General features: G+C 35.6%; 1 protein-coding gene across 1 annotated transcript in view; it reads right to left on the reverse strand.

The window, feature by feature from the left end:
- LOC116005770 overlaps positions 1 to 19,556 on the reverse strand; it is a 39,573-nt gene that overhangs the window by 7,193 nt on the left and 12,824 nt on the right. Inside the window, exons 3-5 of the mRNA XM_031246006.1 lie at positions 11,038 to 11,503; positions 10,010 to 10,716; positions 8,240 to 8,537 (exon numbers count right to left, since the gene is read on the reverse strand). Of these exons, the coding sequence (XP_031101866.1) occupies positions 8,240 to 8,537; positions 10,010 to 10,716; positions 11,038 to 11,503 (1,471 nt within the window). The remainder of the gene's footprint in view (positions 1 to 8,239; positions 8,538 to 10,009; positions 10,717 to 11,037; positions 11,504 to 19,556) is intronic.

The following is a 19,556-nucleotide window of genomic DNA, read 5'->3' on the forward strand; positions in this document are numbered from 1 at the left end:
ATCACACACTCCCCTTTTCTCAAAGGTGAAGCATGGTTGATCAATTCCTTCAACTTAGATTAGGTTGTCACTCCCTAAACGGGACTCAAATAATCATGTCCATCAACAACATCAAAGTCAAGTCTCAACTTTCATTAACCAATTCAAAATTATCCATCAAATACCTAGCCTACATCCCTACCTCCCTCTAAGGAGAACTAATCACACATAAGCATAATGAAAAATAACACAAGATTCATAATCGACAAGGAAATCCCTAACAAACACAAGATAAAGATCAATGCAATAAAACAAGAAAGTAAATTGCAAGGAATGAAATAAATAGAAGAAGAACTTATCTAGTGAAAATAGATATGAAATCCTTCAAATCCAAGTTTAAATGCTTCAATACAAGCTTCCAAAATGTTTAGGAACCTAAATATATGTCTAATCTAATCTAAAAATATCAAAGAAAATGAAAGAGAGAAGCTAGGGTTCTAAAATGGGTCTGAACCGAGTTAAAATGGCTGAAAACGGGGTTAAATAAAAGCAAGGAAGGCTGGTGTAACACCCCCAAAAACGGCCTATTTTTTTTTCTCATTTTCACCAATTAATAAGTAATTCTTAAAACAAAACTTAGAATGCGGAAGCTTTTCAAAATCTCAAAACATAAACGAGGGTATTACCGCCACACTTAGGCAACCACAACCTAAGTGCTAAGGCTAATCCATAAAACAATAGCTCATAAGTTCTCAAATATAAGTCTTAAACAATAGGGTCTTAAAACAAATCCTGAATACAAAAATTTAATCACTAAGTTCCCAAAGCCAACTGCAACTCATCCTAGTGCATTTGCCACTGCATCTTTCATCAACTATTTCCTGTTACTCAAATAAGCAACAACAACAACATAACAAAGAGAAAGGGGTTAGCATAACATGCTAAGTAAGGGATTGCCTGCCCCTATAAAAATAATTTTAATAATTTCATAAGGGAAAATACTTTACCAACCGCTCAACTTGGCTGCAGTGTCATATTAAAAATATTTCAATTTTGTAGGTATAAGGTAAAGTAATCATATAGAACTTTTCACAATATCATCACTAATAAATTTCTTATAAACTTTATATTTGTGCCACACTTGCACACCACAAAATACATATGGAAGCACATCAATCACACATAAATGGGACATGGTCCTTTATTTTTAGGCCCTAGTGACGGTGCTTCCCACACAACCGAACACTCTACACATTTCCCATTTCTAATGGAAACCGGACTCTAACCTTAAGTGTGCACACCCCCGAATGAGGATTCCAAGCCTCAACGGGAAGTTACCAGCCCTAGTAGCCAGGATAAGGTTTCTACTGACTACTCCTGAAATTGGGGTACATAGACCCACCTTAACAGAACACACCATAGTGTCCTAGTACCCGAGGATTGTTCCTTCCGGGCACTCCTCAACATAAAATAATTCACATAATATATTCACAATTTCACATAGCTTCCATAACTTGAAAAAAAAAATTAGTTTGAATACTTTTTAGCATCATAAATAAAATAATAATTTGCAAGGTAATACTTTGGTTAAAAACCACACTTTGCTCACAACACCTTAATTCTCAATCTTTCAAAGTAATATTTTTAGAAAAAAAACCATACTTAGCATAAAAGCTTGCTCATAGGTTCCATAGTAATTTTATAAAAATAAATTCATACTTGGGCCAACTCAACTCAAATTTCACAAGAAGGCTAAAATCAACACTTTGTCACATTTCATCCTTTGCAATAATTTCATAAAAATCATAAGACTTACTTGTGATCACATATCACACAATTGGTATTTTATAATATAGATACATAATTAACGTAAAACAATCATTACTCAATACCATTACAAAATATACTTGTATTGCATGAGTATTATAATATATATACATATTTCCAATAAAGCAATCCTACGCCATTCATTAATAAACTCTTAACAATAATAATATAAATAAATATCATAAGATTATGTACATACTACTATCTACGGCACCGACATCATATAACATTACTATTATTATTTATTTTATTTTTTTAAATATAAACCACCGTACGTACTTATATATAATAAACTATATAAATAGTTTTTTTTTTACACACTACCGTACTACATACAATTTAATAAATAAAATCATTTTTTTTATAATATAACTTATTATACGCACTCATAAATACATACTAATTATATATATACTTTTAGATACACACCATACGTATATAGTAGACATATATATATACATACGTAAATAGCAAAGCAATCATATATATTTTTTTAATATATATATAAACTACCGTACGTACATATTTATAATAAAAGAAAGTATATATATATATATTTTTTTATATATAAGAACACACGCACACAGAATCTCACACACACACACACACACACACACACACACATATATATATATATATATATATATATATATATATTTTTATCCACATAGTGTACACGTATGTATACTAAAACATATATACATAGATATTTAGAATATATACACATACGTATCAGTACACACATATATAAAAGAATTTTATAAAAATAGAGTTTGAATAAAAATATACCAACAATTTTCTTGAAATCAAGGTGGTATGAACTACTTGGGTAATCAAACAAATTAACAATTTCCTCATAGGAACAACACATGATCATACATAAAATCTCATCCACCAAGTAGAACAATACCTAAAAATAAAAGGGCAAGCAAGGAGAGTAAAATCCACTTACTTGAAAACTGTAGGTACACCCTAGAAAATCCTCTTCTAACCGTTGTTGGTTTGATTCACCACCTCTACTATCAAGACTTTGCTTCCCAGGATGGATTTCAAATCAAAGAAAGAAGAAGAAGAATTTTTTTTTCTTTGTGATGTTTTCTTCGGCCAAGAGAAAGAGGAGAGAGGAAGACAAGATAAATACTCACCCCTTTGAATGAGAATAAATAGGATAGAATCACAAATTTGAAAACTCTCAATCACTCTCTTGTAACTCCCAATCTAGAGATTTATGATAATCAAAAAGATAATAATTTGATAGGATAAAGAATCTTGATTTGATATGCATTATATATATATATGTATCATATATACGGCTAACACACACACACATATATATAAATAAATCATGGTTTGTATAGATTAATTGTATCATTAATACAAATATATAGGTTCACACTTAAATATATATATATATATATATATATATATATATATATATATATATATATATATATATATATATGCTAATATAAACGTACACATCTATCTATACATATATACATGTACATATCATATTTATATACATATATATTATATATATCATAACACATGCATAATTATATAATTTATATATATATATATACACATCATACCATACATACGTATATAAGTATATATAATATTAAAAATTAATTTATACATATATATCACCTAATTCAAGAAAAGAAATATTATATTATAATTATAATAATATTCTAAGTAGTTTAACAGCTAGTTGGTCCAAATGAATAGAGTTTGTAATTCCAATGGATATGAACATGAGAGTAGACTTTAATGAACATGGATTAGGGACCAAAAATCTCAACTGAACATAAGAGTAGGGTTCAATGAATACGGTTGAAGGAATAAATGAATATTGAGGAATAACAGGAGTAACTTGGAAATTCAAATAAGTAGAATTGTGAGCAGAAATTTTCGGGTGTCACAGCTGGCCACGGGCATGGCCACGGGTGTGCCCGTGGCTAGAAATGCGGGGCATACTGCCCAGTGGCAACGGGTGTGGCCAGACCCGTGGCCACAATTGTGGCCATCTGCGGGAAGGATTTCTGTGCACATTGCTCGTCTTCTAGGCTAATTTTCAGCCCTAAATCATTTGAATTAGTGGTTGTCTTCATCAAAGTGTAGTCCTTCATGTTAGCTTTCCAATGATATACAAATCACTTGATTTGGACATTCCTACGCAGAGATATGGTCAAAAAACTGAGTAGTGGACGAATTGTGCGGGAATCTCAACTTCTTGCTCTTTTGCTCCAATTTTGCCTTTGGTTGTCCAAATGACCAAGACCATTTAAAAAAAACATCATAATTTGGCTCTCTTAGAGGTGTTTCCCCCATCTTCATAGCTTCTCATTGGCTCTTGGGGTGTTAGCGAACAGAGCTTTCGACAAACTACTCGTGTTCGAGCTCGGTAAGCATTCGTTTATGTTCGTTTATTAAGGTAAACGAACATTAACAAACAAAATTTAGAGCTCGGTTAATAAACGAACAGAGTTTGAACAGTGGTAAGCTCGTTTGCTAAGTTTTCGCGAACAAGCTTGTTTGTATTCGTTTAGTAGTGTTCGTGAACAAGCTCGTTTGTGTTCGTTTAGTAGTATTCGTGAACAAGCTCGTTTAGTGTTCGTTTAATAATGCTCGCAAAAATGTTTACAAACTATATATATATATATATATATATATATATATATATATATATATGTAAGGTCATTAAGGTCATTTACTGCAACCTGATAGGGTTTCAACTTATTCAATTATTTGTATTAGTTTTGTAATTGTGTTGTTTGTTTGATTATTGTTCGTGAACGTTGATTATTTCTTGTTCACGAACAAATTGTGTTCATGAATATGTGCAGGTGTTTGATTATTAAGTGTTCAAGAACGTGTTCATGAAAGTAAATGAACATGTTTGTGAACGTGTTCGCGAATGTTAACTGAAGGGTGTAGTTTTCGCGGTGGATGGAAAGTAATAGGTGGTAAAACGGGAAGAAGTTCCCGAGTATCGTTCTCAAAGGATGGCAAGGAGGGAATTCAAGCGGTAAGGGGATTAAGCACAAGAGTGTTTAGTGTTTGAAAGCTAACCCAAACATAGGTAAGAAAGGTGCATGAAACATAAGGAAAATAAGGAACAAACAAAGGAAACAATTAAAGTGGAAAGGAGGATTTGGATATTGCAACTCATATAGGTATCCTTGATTTCCTAAGATACTAGGCTAGCAACACTTAGATAATGAAAATGAGGCAAGACAACTATGCCAACGCCACTCTCGTGGTCATTGGCCTATCATCTAGTCCATAGTCCCATTCTCATGGCAACTAGGCTAGGTGAGGCAAATTATCGAACACATGGTGTGCTATTTGCCTTCCAATCCCCCTTTTCTCAAAGGTGGGAAGGAAACGTGCTAGGCTAGGCTAAGGAGTATCCCTACTCTCGTAGGTGAGACTCCTTCTCCAAACACCTCTCATATAGGTTGATCATTCCCACACAAGAGTCAAAGAAGATCACCATTCACACAATCAAACTCATAATCAAAGCAATTGCAAAACCTAATTGATCAATTCAAAGCTCAAGAACATCCATAAAACATTGCTCAATCCAAATCCACAAAGATCTATCTAATCATACTTGAAATTGAAATAGCAAAAGCAAAAGTAATGACAAGAAATTAAAAGGAAGACTTAGCTAGGAATTGAACTTTGAATTTGAACTTGAACTTGAAATTGAACTTTAATCTTGAACTTGAATGTAGATCACAATCTTGCAACAATGGAATTCTTCTCTAATTCTAATCTAAACTAAGAATTGCAATGTGGAGTGAATTGGGAATGTGGAGTGAATTGGGGGAGATCTCTCTAGGCTAATCCTAGAGAGAGAAATATTCTAAACTGATCTAAAATTGAAGTGTGATGGATCCCCTGAAAAATGGCTAAATTCCCCTTTTAAATCTCGCCCAACCGCCAATTTTCCGCGCTGGACGCACGGGTGGACGCACGCGCGTCCACTGGGGCGTCCACTGCGCGTCCACTGCGTTTCTGCTGCGTTTCTGCTGCACAGACTTCAACTTCAGAGAGCTGCTTGGTGGACGCGTGCTGGACGCGCGCGTCCATTGCGCGTCCACAGCAGACTGCTGTTCTGCTGTGCGAGAATCAGAGAGCGAAAAGTTGGACGCAAGGGTGGACGCACGGTGGACGCGCGTTGGACGCGCGTCCACTGGGGCGTCCACTGGGCGTCCATGGTGTATTTCGCACTCCAACTTCGACTCGTGAATCCTTCTTCGGAATCTAGCCATTTTCTGCCTTTTTGCCCATCTTTTTACCTACAAAATGATTAACCAAGTGTGGAACGGGGTCCAATGGAAATATGAAGCATTCTAATGCAATTTAACACTAAAACATTCATAAAAGCTTTAACTTGTATACTAAACGATCCACGAACAACCGTATAAAAGTGGTATATTTTGCACTTATCAAACTTTCCACACTTTAAACCTTGCTTGTCCTCAAGCAAGCAATCATAGGACAACCAACACAACAAGTGCAAAATATATCACCAAGCTTTAGAAACGCATATGAGCTAGATGGAAGAACAAAGCACAACATTGAAATTAAGGGTTCCTTTATTCTATCAAAGAAATGTGTCCATAAATGAACCATAAAGTTCAAAAGTGAATATCCTAAGACTTGACACCGTTCTTTTGGTAAAGTAAATTTTCAGTAATAGACTTTGTTTCACACTTTTCAAGCATGCATACCAAAAGGGAATTCACCAAATATTTTGAAAGGGCCACTAGCCGAGCCAACTAGTGGGAACGATGTGCACAAGTCAATGCTAATAGTCCAACCTTATAACCTCAAGCCCCCTAGATTCTAGCGTGATTAACAACAACAAAAAAAAAGCTTCAAGGTTGTCTACTACCCCTCAAGACCAACCATCGGGCTACCCGATCTCACATGGAGCTCCATGCTTTTTCGAGAACTGTGCAATGGGTGCCCGGTCCTAACGGGATAGATCTCTCCTTTTCTCATTCCCCAAGATAACCTCATCGGGCTACCCGACTTCACATGGATCTCCATGCTTTTTCGAAGACGGTGCAATGGGTGCCCGAATCTCAGCGGAATGGCTCTCTTAAATTTTCTCATCTCCCAAGACCTCGTATCGGGGCAACCGACTTCACGTGGATCTCCACGCTTTTTCGAAGACAGTGCGATGGTTGCCCCCAACTTGCCCTAGCGAGACGGTTCATCTTTTTCATTTCCTAAGGTGGCCACATTGGACTCTTTTGGGGTTTTGGCCTCATTGGGCTCTTTTAAACAAAATAAAGCAAAGCATCACCTTCACAACCCCACACACCACCTTCGGGAGAGCAAAAACAAAAATTATGTTCATTTCCGGGCTTAGCATATTATCTTTCTAGCATTGGCGAGTGCACACTCCCACTTCGAGGGATCATTGACTATGGTCCGAACAAAATAGAGGGTGAATTATCATGCAAGCACACAATATAATCAAATTTCAAAAGTGCCAAAGAGTTCATTTCAAGGGATATTCAACATTGAAATCAATTATTCATTCATAGCAACACATTTCTAAGATAGATTAAACAAAACATTAATTTCAACACCACACAAGATTCTATACTAGCATCATATACTTAACCACATTTTAAGCACAAAGTGCTTTCCTTTCCACACTTTAGAAATGAACATCGTCCTCGATGTTCGCTCTATGCACACGGTGAGAAAGAGATAAGGTCATTCGCCTAGTGCAATGCCCTTTCCACACTTTAAAAGTGGGCTATGGGCTAGGAGGATCACAACATTGCTTTTATGAAAGACTTTTAACAACATACACTATAATACCAAACAACCCCGGGTTTCCACACTTTAGAACGAAAGCATATAGGTAATGAAAAATAAGTAAGGGAGATAAAGAGACTCCCCTTGTTGCTTCTCTTAGAGTTCCTTGACTTTGATCATGGTGGGAAAGGCATAACCTCTTAGCTTTGAGCCATTTATCAATTTTCCTACACCATCAACAAACACATTGCAATACTACAAACCATATTAGAGAATTTAACTTCCATTAATGCAAAACTTATTGAAAGCACAAGTAAACAACAAAAACAAAATGCATAAAAATGTAAGATAACCTCGGGTTGCCTCCCGAGAAGCGCTCCGTTTAACGTCCGTAGCCCGACGCAACTTTCAAACCTTCATTCCAACACACTTGGACGGGGACAAGTCCTTTTGCCCCATCCACTCTTTCCTCACGATATGCCCTCAAGTGCCGGGCATTGATAAACTCCTTTAATTCTATTAATAGCATACTCTCTTCCAAAGGTTTGCAACTATCCACGTCCATGAGTATGCTATTCTCTTCCGAATTTCCTCTTTTTTCATTTTTCTTCTTTTCACCAAACTCCTTTTCATCATTTCTCACTTTATACTCAACTTCCTCCTTTACACTCTCATCTCTTGTCTTTTCCTTCTCCTCTTCTATGATTTTGCCATGAACTTCCTCAAACAACACCTTCTTATTTTCAAAATTTTCTTCTTCATTTTCCTTTTCTATAGTCACACTCTCCTCAACCTCCTCTTTTTCACTACTTAACAACACATCCATTAAATCTCCATCCGTTTCCTCTTTTTCTTCTCCAAGCAAATCATGAATATATATAGCATCATCAAGGCAATTATCATGGAAAGTGTCAAATTCAACATCATTTAAATCAAGCAAACTAGCATCAACATTCNCTTTTTCGAGAACTGTGCAATGGGTGCCCGGTCCTAACGGGATAGATCTCTCCTTTTCTCATTCCCCAAGATAACCTCATCGGGCTACCCGACTTCACATGGATCTCCATGCTTTTTCGAAGACGGTGCAATGGGTGCCCGAATCTCAGCGGAATGGCTCTCTTAAATTTTCTCATCTCCCAAGACCTCGTATCGGGGCAACCGACTTCACGTGGATCTCCACGCTTTTTCGAAGACAGTGCGATGGTTGCCCCCAACTTGCCCTAGCGAGACGGTTCATCTTTTTCATTTCCTAAGGTGGCCACATTGGACTCTTTTGGGGTTTTGGCCTCATTGGGCTCTTTTAAACAAAATAAAGCAAAGCATCACCTTCACAACCCCACACACCACCTTCGGGAGAGCAAAAACAAAAATTATGTTCATTTCCGGGCTTAGCATATTATCTTTCTAGCATTGGCGAGTGCACACTCCCACTTCGAGGGATCATTGACTATGGTCCGAACAAAATAGAGGGTGAATTATCATGCAAGCACACAATATAATCAAATTTCAAAAGTGCCAAAGAGTTCATTTCAAGGGATATTCAACATTGAAATCAATTATTCATTCATAGCAACACATTTCTAAGATAGATTAAACAAAACATTAATTTCAACACCACACAAGATTCTATACTAGCATCATATACTTAACCACATTTTAAGCACAAAGTGCTTTCCTTTCCACACTTTAGAAATGAACATCGTCCTCGATGTTCGCTCTATGCACACGGTGAGAAAGAGATAAGGTCATTCGCCTAGTGCAATGCCCTTTCCACACTTTAAAAGTGGGCTATGGGCTAGGAGGATCACAACATTGCTTTTATGAAAGACTTTTAACAACATACACTATAATACCAAACAACCCCGGGTTTCCACACTTTAGAACGAAAGCATATAGGTAATGAAAAATAAGTAAGGGAGATAAAGAGACTCCCCTTGTTGCTTCTCTTAGAGTTCCTTGACTTTGATCATGGTGGGAAAGGCATAACCTCTTAGCTTTGAGCCATTTATCAATTTTCCTACACCATCAACAAACACATTGCAATACTACAAACCATATTAGAGAATTTAACTTCCATTAATGCAAAACTTATTGAAAGCACAAGTAAACAACAAAAACAAAATGCATAAAAATGTAAGATAACCTCGGGTTGCCTCCCGAGAAGCGCTCCGTTTAACGTCCGTAGCCCGACGCAACTTTCAAACCTTCATTCCAACACACTTGGACGGGGACAAGTCCTTTTGCCCCATCCACTCTTTCCTCACGATATGCCCTCAAGTGCCGGGCATTGATAAACTCCTTTAATTCTATTAATAGCATACTCTCTTCCAAAGGTTTGCAACTATCCACGTCCATGAGTATGCTATTCTCTTCCGAATTTCCTCTTTTTTCATTTTTCTTCTTTTCACCAAACTCCTTTTCATCATTTCTCACTTTATACTCAACTTCCTCCTTTACACTCTCATCTCTTGTCTTTTCCTTCTCCTCTTCTATGATTTTGCCATGAACTTCCTCAAACAACACCTTCTTATTTTCAAAATTTTCTTCTTCATTTTCCTTTTCTATAGTCACACTCTCCTCAACCTCCTCTTTTTCACTACTTAACAACACATCCATTAAATCTCCATCCGTTTCCTCTTTTTCTTCTCCAAGCAAATCATGAATATATATAGCATCATCAAGGCAATTATCATGGAAAGTGTCAAATTCAACATCATTTAAATCAAGCAAACTAGCATCAACATCAAATTCAACATCATTTAAATCAAGCAAACTAGCATCAACATTCAATTCAACATCATTTAAATCAAGCAAACTAGCATCAACATTCAATTCAACATCATTTAAATCAAGCAAACTAGCATCAACATTCAATTCACCATCAACATTACAAAGCATATCATGCAATTCACCAACATGTTCATTTAACAAAGAATTATCATCAAAAGTAAACAACTCAAGGCCATCATTATCATTAGAATTNTGGAAAGTGTCAAATTCAACATCATTTAAATCAAGCAAACTAGCATCAACATTCAATTCACCATCAACATTACAAAGCATATCATGCAATTCACCAACATGTTCATTTAACAAAGAATTATCATCAAAAGTAAACAACTCAAGGCCATCATTATCATTAGAATTAAAAGAATTATTTTCACAAGTATCAACACAATTTTCATCATCATCATCGAAGGAGTCAAATGAATCACTATCATTAAAGTCATAAGGGTTAAGAAAATTGACTTCATTATCAACACCTTCAATTATGCAATTATTTTCACTAGGCATATCTACCACTTTTTCAACTCCATTATCAACACAATCAATATTAGAATTATCAAAATGAATAGGCACACCAATATCATCACAATCATCATTCTCATCACACATGTTGGCCCAAGATTTAGAAATTTTATCACCAAGAGTAGTGCTAACACTAATAGGGTCAAGTGTCTTACCATATGCAAGCTCAATGTTTTCTTCTTTGTCTTTAACATCTTCTTTAGGCTCTTCTTCCTCTATGACATCTCCTTGTGATCTCTCGGCCAATGCCTTGGAGTTTTGAGCTACTTGTGTTTCCAAGTTCCTTATTGAAGCATGACTCTCTTGTCTAAAATTTGAGACATCTTTCCTTATAGTGGAGAATTCTTGCCTAAAGTCTTGTTTCCACTCTTGACTTATGTTGGCCATTTCTTGCCTAAGCTCACCAAACATCCTTACCATTTTGTCCTCAAAACTTTCCGTAGGAGCCTCATCCATTGGTGGTGGCTTTCTTGGTTGATATTGTGCTCTATAATCCTCATCATCTTCATAACGATAGGGGTTAGAATGTTGACCATTATATTCTTCTTGTGAAGATCCATATGCCCTTGAGTAGGGTTGTTCATAGTCCTCATAATCTCTATAACCATAGGGGTTAGAAACTTGAGCATTATAGCCTCCCCTTGGTTGCCTATATCCATAAAAACATTGCTCAATCCAAATCACAAAGATCTCTTCTACATTGCTCAATCCAAATCCACAAAGATCTATCTAATCATACTTGAAATTGAAATAGCAAAAGCAAAAGTAATGACAAGAAATTAAAAGGAAGACTTAGCTAGGAATTGAACTTTGAATTGAACTTGAACTTGAAATTGAACTTTAATCTTGAACTTGAATGTAGATCACAATCTTGCAACAATGGAATTCTTCTCTAATTCTAATCTAAACTAAGAATTGCAATGTGGAGTGAATTGGGAATGTGGAGTGAATTGGGGGAGATCTCTCTAGGCTAATCCTAGAGAGAGAAATATTCTAAACTGATCTAAAATTGAAGTGTGATGGATCCCCTGAAAAATGGCTCAATTCTCCTTTTAAATCTCGCCCAACCGCCAATTTTCCGCGATGGACGCACGGGTGGACGCACGCTGGACGCGTGTCCACTGGGGCGTCCACTGCGCGTCCACTGCGTTTCTGCTGCGTTTCTGCTGCACAGACTTCAACTTCAGAGAGCTGCTTGGTGGACGCGTGCTGGACGCGCGCGTCCACTGCGCGTCCACAGCAGACTGCTGTTCTGCTGTGCGAGAATCAGAGAGCGAAAAGTTGGACGCAAGGGTGGACGCATGGTGGACGCGCGTTGGACGCGCGTCCACTAGGGCGTCCACTGGGCGTCCATGGTGTATTTCGCACTCCAACTTCGACTCGTGAATCCTTCTTCGAAATCTAGCCATTTTCTGCCTTTTTGCCCATCTTTTTACCTACAAAATGATTAACCAAATGTGGAACGGGGTCCAATGGCAATATGAAGCATTCTAATGCAATTTAACACTAAAACATTCATAAAAGCTTTAACTTGTATACTAAACGATCCACGAACAACCGTATAAAAGTGGTATCTTTTGCACTTATCATTAACGAATACTAATGAACGCTTAACAAACGAACACGAACAGAATTTTCAAAAACCTTAACAAACGAACACGAACACGAACACCGTACCCCCAAATCCTTAACAAACACGAACACGAACAGCCCTAATTGGCTCCCATTGACTCTACATGCATCCGAAATGCTCCAAAAATCATTCAATTCATCTAAATCACCAAGAATTGGGCCCAAACACACAAATGAATCAAATGAGAACATTTTGAGCAAAATTATAACAAATGACAAGGAAAGTAAACTTAAATGCAAGGTGAAAACATGAACATTTTGGCATTTATCACTAGTCTCCTCCGTTGAGACCCAACTTGAATCCGCCCTTCAGCCTTGTACTCTCCCACGCGATGTCCAGTACTACCAACACCCTACTGGCTCGACAAATTATTGCATAGACCATGGTCCACACAGCTGTGTGTCCAAAAATAAAAAGTACATTATTTTTGTACTGAAGGTACATTATTTTTGTACTGTAAGTACATTATTTGATAGTATATATCAAATAATGTACCATCAGTACAAAAATAATGTACCTACTGTACAAAAATAATGTACCTTCAGTACAAAAATAATATACTTTTATATTTTTGGTCCACACAGCTGTGTGGACCATGGTCCATGCAATAATGATTGTACTGGCTCCACCCATGCCTCTCTCCATGTCCGATCCGGCCTCCCATCCTCCAAGGCCACCATCTTGAAACTTAGTAAGCTATCCTGCCAACATTCTTCTAAAAATTCCCAATTGCAACCTTTCTTTGTATGATTGAAATTTAAAAAAAGTTCTCCAGTTATGAAATGAGACATAAGAAAAGTTGGCAGACTAAAAAAAGTAATTAAATAAATAAATTGGGTTTGATTTACTCTTCGCCCATATTGGTCTTGTTGTGGTGTCAAATTTTGTGCCAAGTTAGTATTGTGAGCAAAGGATGTTTAATTTGTATGATGAACTGGGACTTAATTTTCAACTTTTGCTTGCTTGTCTAAGTGGGTTTTCAACCAATTTTCATATCATGGACTATAGATGGATTATTGACATAAAAATTTATTTTTAGTATACTTATAGTTCACTTTTAGTGTAAGTTTGTTTTTAGTATATTTGAACATTTATTAGTAGTCTCTTGCAATGTGATTCATAGTATAATTTGGTGTTTTTCAATTATGCCATCTTAGTTCACATGATTGTATGTATTGCACTCTTAAAATGTTTTAAATTTTGGGTGTTGAAGTATGTGTGCATGTGTTTATATATACTTTGACAATTCGTTTGCTCTTTTTTTGGTATGGAATATATATTTTCCCGTTTGCTCTTTTTTTGGTATGGAATATATATTTTGATTTGTTAATTTACACATATTAATCTTGATTTATTAATAATTCAAATTTTATTTATTTATAGGGTAACACTTGTGTGAGACCGTCTCACGGGTCTCAATCCGTGAGACGGGTCGGGTCACATAATTTGAGTCATTTATGAATTAGTTCTGTTTGGGCTATTTTTTTAACAATCAGATATGGGCTTTTTTTTAATTCATTTTATCAATTTTTGGTTCCGAATTTCGCGATTCTTGAGTTCTTCACGCACGAACTATCCGAGCAGTAGAGACGCGAGTTCCCCTCCACTTTTTCATCTAATTTTCAAATTTTCTCTTCACAAAGGTGGATTATATTCACAATCTCAGGTGAGTTTTTGTTTTTGATAGTTTTAATGTGTAAAATTTGCTAGGGTTTTGCTATTAAACTCCAATTCTTCCATTTCTCGCGGCACACTCCGATTCTTCCGTTTCTCGCCATCGCCATTAAAACAAGAATTTTTGCATTTGCAGTAAGTTGGATTGTGTTTGCAGAGGAATTTCACCACTGGCAGCTATACTCTCCGTTTGCATCATAAAGTATTAGATTTAATGCTTTAAGTGTTGAGTATTCATTTTTGCTATGAAGTAGTATATTTGTGCTATTATGTATTGTGTTTGCTGGTTAAAGTGTTGATTATTCATTTGTAGTATGAAGTAGTATATTTGGACTATTAAGTACTACCTCCGTCCCAAAATGGTTGTCTGATTCGTTTAACGAGGCTTGACTGAAGTAATTTGTAATTCAATTTTTCACAATATTACGTTTAGCATTAATATTTAAAATTTATATATTTAGAAACTACATTAAAAGTACTATTAAACACAAAAAATTAAATTTAAAAATAAAAAAAATTACTAAAGAAAATAAGCAAAGAAGAAATAGTTGGTTTGACCAATGAATAGTAAATAGGACAGGTAAAATGGGACAGAGGGAGTATTAGATTTAATGTTGTAAGTGCTGGTTATTCATTTGTGCAATTAAGATGTATATTTGCTCTATAAAGTATTGTGTTTGATGGTTAAAGTCATATATGATCATTCATTTGTGATATAAAGTAGTATATTTGCACCATAAAGTATTAGATTTAATGCTTTAAGTGTTGAGTATTCATTTTTGCTATGAAGTAGTATATTTGTGCTATTATGTATTGTGTTTGATGGTTAAGTGTTGATTATTCATTTGTAATATGAAGTAGTATATTCGGGCTATTAAGTATTAGATCTAATGTTTAATTGTTGGTTATTCATCATTTGTGTAATTAAGAAGTATATTTGCTCTATAAAGTATTGTGTTTGATGGTTAAAGTCATGATCATTCATTTGTGATATAAAGTAGTATATTTGCACCATAAGAGTTATTCTTGGGTCATAGTTGCTTTGGAAAATATTAATTTTAATTTCCTTTTGGAACATAGCAACTGAGCTGTCTATTCCCTTCATAGTTTGCCCCAACGCTGGCCAATGGTTCTCTTTAAATTTTGGTGGACACTGTACTGCTGATTATGAAAATATATTTCTAAATGATTACATATGACCAAGATCCTGATGTGGTTAGGTGGGATCTCCAGCTATTTGACGGTGATCCATATTCTAACTACTATGGTTGCTCCATCACCGTACCCAAAGTAGTCCAGATTATTATCAAGATCACTACTTTAAAAAAAGTATTTATACTCTAGCTTCTAGCCTGGAAAACAATGAGTACAATGCATGCGCTCTTGGGGAAGAACTATCACAGCTCTCAGTTGTTGAACCCCATTCAGACATCCATCTAGTGATAGATCATACACAAACACCCTATTATTCTAAGGGATGGTTTAGTCAACCTATGGGTAGCTATATATATATATATATATATATATATTTGGTAATGAAAGTGACTCAAATTTGAAACCATATTTGTTTGTGTCATTTCCATTACTGTTATAATCACACTATTCATATTATANGTCAACCTATGGGTAGCTATATATATATATATATATATATATATTTGGTAATGAAAGTGACTCAAATTTGAAACCATATTTGTTTGTGTCATTTCCATTACTGTTATAATCACACTCATATTTGTTTGTGTCATTTCCATTACTGTTATAATCACACTATTCATATTATAATTTGTATGAGATGAGAATGGTGAAGAAGAAACAACTAATGTTGGACCATCCAGTTCATGTCCTAGTCCTCGAGAAGGGTCATACTCTGAGGAGGAGTGGTCTTATTCTCTTGAATTATTGGATGAATATGATCTTGATGGTGAAGTAGGGAAAAGGTTGAACCGGATCAGATGGTTCTTATTCCAATAAGTGTGCACCTTTATATTGGTATGCATGGCTAGAAAGACTATAATTTGGGGTTACTTTCCTTTTGAAAATCATTTCAGTACGACTAGAATACATGTAATCATGTTGGATGAGCTTATTAGTGAATGCATTTTGCAATCGTGTTCCTTGCCTTGATGATCAATATATGCAAAATTACTAAAATTATATGTCAGGTACTGATTTACTGATGTTCTGCATCCTCAAATTTGCATTCCACTGATCAATTTCTTTTTCATGTTTGCAACATATTCCTAAAATTAATGGGGAAATACCATCAATTGATGAGGCTACTTTAGATCATCAAAGGCTCTTGAACAAGTATTCTTCTGTTACTTTCCTGGAAATTGTGTTGAAGTTCACATAAATCTGGAAACATATATGAATAATTTCTATTAATAGCAAATAATAAAGTCTACGAAATGTGTAAGTTCACAAATTTGAAGCATGTATGAATAATTCCTATTAATAGAAAATAATAAAGTCTCCGTTATTAAGAGGTATATTTGCTCTATAAAGTATTGTGTTTCATGGTTAAATTCATGATCATTCATTTGTGATATAAATTAGTATATTTGCACCATAAAGTATTAGATTTAATTCTTTAAGTGTTGAGTATTCATTTTTGCTATGAAGTAGTATATATGTGCTATTAACTATTGTGTTTGATGGTTAAGTGTTGATTATTCATTTGTAATATGAAGTAGTATATTCGGGCTATTAAGTATTAGATCTAATGTTTAATTGTTGGTTATTCATCATTTGTGTAATTAAGAAGTATATTTGCTCTATAAAGTATTGTGTTTGATGGTTAAAGTCATGATCATTCATTTGTGATATAAACTAGTATATTTGCATCATAAAGTATTAGCTAGATTTAATGTTTTAAGGGTTGACTATTCATTTTTGGTATGAAGTAGTATATTTGTGTTATTAAGTATTGTTTTTTATGGTTAAAGTGTTGAGTATTCATTTGTGTTATACAGTACTAGTTTTAACCTATTAAATATTACATTTAATGGTTAAAGTGTTGACTATTCATTTGTGTTTTAAAGTACTAGTTTAGGTGATAAGACTCCGAGATACCCTTATTTTAGGCACATTTTAGGGTGTTTTATCGCGTCTATAGCATCCTTATTCGGTAAATGATGTGCGTAAATGCTTGAAAATCACTAACTGATGCACAAAAGCTATTTTTAGCTTAAAAGAAGTAAAACAGGAGCCCCGGGAGCATATAGGACCAAAAGATGAGCTTAAAGAGCAAACCAGGCAAAAGCGGAGCCCCGGAGGACCAATCTGGAAGGCCACACGCGTGTGAGCAAGCGTGGAAACTTTCCAGAAGCTCCCCACGCATGCTCACACGCGTGTGAGAGGCGTGGAGGCGTGATGCGCGAATTTCAGCTAGGGTTGTCATTTCGGAGACTATTTAAACCCCTTTGATGAATTTCCAGAAGAGGATTTCCAGAATTTTAGTTTTCCTTTTCTTGGTTTTTCTTTGGAGAGTTTTCTCCATTTTTCTTAGTTTTTAGATTAGATCAATACTCCATTGTAGAAGACATCAAGTTTGGATTGAAGATCTTCTTCTCTCTAGGTGATCTCTATTTCATTTCTATAATTTTAGCTATCTTGTTCTTGGATTGAATTAGCTTTTACTTTCATTTCATATCATGAGTAGCTAATTTAGTCTAGGGATTTGGATTGTGTGATTGAATATTGCTTTTGTGATGATCTTATTTTTATATCTTAAATCTATGAGTTTGTGTTGATGGATTATTTATTATTGTCTTTTGATTGTTGTTTTGATGAGATCTTGTTTGGATTTGTCCAATCTAGATGAGAGATTGAACTCTTGACTCTTTCATGTCTTTGATTAGAGTTAGGATTTGAAGCTTTACACAATCAAAGTTCCTATGGACTTCTTAAGAATAGTAGGATAGTGTGTAGCTTAAGTGTTTGATAAAATTCCTCTTAGAACTTTGGATGCTTGAAGGCACTCCTAAGTCAAAGAAGCCTTAGTACACAAGGTGGAAAAGGAGTTAAAGGACTAAGACAACACACTCTTGAATAGACAATATCCTAGCAATCCTAATCCTTGACCTTAGACTCTCACAATGCAATATTCATGAACACTACCCAATCCCTACCCCTTTTACATATTTCGAAAACCACTTTTATTTCAATACTCTCTTGCACTCACAACCAATCAATGAGCTACACTCTCACTTGCAATTCCACCCTTCACCACACTCAAATCCTATGCATAACTCCATCTAGTAAACTACCGAATGTTTGACACACCTCCACGTCCCTCCTTCGAGACCGACACTCGGGGAGTCACAGACTTTTCGTTTTAACATAAATATCTTTTGACGAATCAACCCCACACAATACTGCTTCACCAAAATGGCGCCGTTGCCGGGGAGGGCAATATGTTGTCATATGTTTTTGTTTACTTTGATTGCATGAATGCTAGATTTGAGAAATGTTAATCCATTCCACTTAATTTTGATTTTTATTATTACTTGTGTTTGCTACTAACCCAATTGACTACTTCTAGTCAATTGTGGAAATTATCTTTTCATTGATAATTTTACTAGATGAATGCACACGAGAGCAAAAGGAAATCAAGGTTTACTACCCTACATTCCTGAAATTAATAGAGCAACTAGAAGGAAAAATACCCAAGGATCACTAATGGCTTCATCAAGCGCAACAAGAAACCCACAAGGAAGAGGCACAGCAGTACCAAATCCACCCCAGTTCCAATCAATCCACAAGTACCGATTAACCATGAGGAACCAATTATTGAAGAACCGCAAGCTAACAGAGCAAATAATCAAGAGAACATTCGTGAAGAGGAATATTATGGAAACCCTCAAGAACCACAAAGATCAATTGCAGATTACATGACTCCGGATTTTAACATGCACAACTCGATCTATGTACCTCCAATGGAGAATGTCAACTTTCACGTGCATCCGACTATACTCACACTAGTTCAAAACAGTCAATACTTGGGATTACCATCTGAGGATCCCAACGCGCACATCACAAGATTTATACGAGCATGTGGGATGTACAGACAGGAAGGCATTAGCGAGGAAATAGTTCGACTAAAATTATTCCCATTCTCAGTTATAGGAGAGGCAGCACGATGGTTGGAAAGCCAAGACGACAATCATTTCAGAACGTGGCAGCAGTTGCACCGTGAATTCATGAACGAGTTCTTTCCCGTTACAAAAACTATGAGGATTAGAAGACTGATACAGGAATTCAAGCAAGGAAGACTTGAAAGTTTGGGAGAGGCTTGGCGAAGATTTAAAGTTCTTAAGAGGCAATCCCACAAGATCTGATA

Source organism: Ipomoea triloba, chromosome 15 (assembly GCF_003576645.1).
Source record: "Ipomoea triloba cultivar NCNSP0323 chromosome 15, ASM357664v1".
NCBI lineage: Eukaryota > Viridiplantae > Streptophyta > Magnoliopsida > Solanales > Convolvulaceae > Ipomoea > Ipomoea triloba.